Source organism: Sphaeroforma arctica (assembly GCF_001186125.1).
Source record: "Sphaeroforma arctica JP610 unplaced genomic scaffold supercont1.8729, whole genome shotgun sequence".
NCBI lineage: Eukaryota > Ichthyosporea > Ichthyophonida > Sphaeroforma > Sphaeroforma arctica.
The window spans coordinates 1-1,190 of NW_014031829.1; the positions used below are offsets into that span (position 1 = coordinate 1).

Consider the following 1,190-nt stretch of genomic DNA (forward strand, 5'->3'; position numbering starts at 1 on the left):
TGTGTGTGTGTGTGTACACACCTGCATCCTCCTCCACATCGTCTCCGCTCACACTAGCCTGCGACAGGACACCACTGTGCCGCCTGCGGAAGTCCTTCATGCGTTGTGCGGTTGGGTGTTCCGTAGTATTATATGGTTCTATATCTATCTCTGTATGTCTCGATGAACCATCATCCACATCCGTAGCAACCATCTCACGCCCATATGCGCCCGTATCGCCAGTGGGGGGGTTCTCTATCCTCAACTCAGAGGGGTACTTTCTCGCCAGCGTGCCCTTAGGGCTGTAGGGATGCAGTTGTGCCAGTAACTGGGCACGTAACTTCGCCTGTGACTGTGACTGTGACTGTGACTGCGACTGTGACAGTGACAGTGACTGTGCCTGTGTTTGCGTCTGAGACTGTGTTTGCTGCAGCACCTGCCCTTGTGTCTCACCTTGTGACTTGGTCCGTATTTGTATCAACCCGTAAGCATTGCCGGCGCCTTGTGTACCGGCCATTGCGTTACTCGCCCGTGTATGTGTATGTGTGTGCGTGTGTGAATTGGCGCGTTTAAGTTTCCACTGAGACATACTAGACCCCAGACCCCTCCCAACACCCTCCAATTCCTGTGTTTGCCCCATGCCCATACTCGCGCTACGCACAGCCGCGTTGCTGAGACTGTCGTCGGCATAACTCACACGTGTGCGTGCCATGCCGGGTGTCGTGGCGTTGCTATGGTTACTGGTACTGGTACTGTTATTGCTATTGTTATTGTTATTGTTGTTGTGTGGGTGTGTGTGTGATGTGCCCTGTTGCCGCTCGGTGTTCCTGTACTTGAATGCAGAGGCGAAACTCCCACTCGTGGCCCGAGGCAAGCTGTGCCACGTAATCAGACAGCGCATGCAAAGATTCAAACAGTGTGAAAGACTATCCGATAGGGTGTACGGCTGAAGAACAGACCGACGGGGTGCGAAGGGAACAAGACAGTGAAAGAAGAAAAGCAAACAGAGTGTGTAGATACTATACAGGATGAACAGACAATCACACGAGCAGGTACAACAATCAGACAGGGCGTGCATGATAGATTCTGGCGTATATGGCGTGCAGTGAAGCAGAGAGCGAGAGCAAGGTATCAGACAAAGTGAGCAGCTACAGATAAAGTGAGCAGGATATTGTACACGCTATGGGGCAGACTTCATAAGTCACACACAC

The 1,190-nt window shown here is 52.2% G+C and overlaps 1 protein-coding gene across 1 annotated transcript; it reads right to left on the reverse strand.

Annotated features, from left to right (window-relative positions):
• Nucleotides 1-198: 198 nt before the first annotated feature.
• SARC_16728 (hypothetical protein) lies at nucleotides 199-854 on the reverse strand (the record flags this gene model as incomplete). Its single annotated transcript, XM_014289169.1, has 1 exon — nucleotides 199-854. A coding segment is annotated over one exon (656 nt), but the record flags the coding sequence as incomplete, so codon positions are not given.
• Nucleotides 855-1,190: the final 336 nt, after the last annotated feature.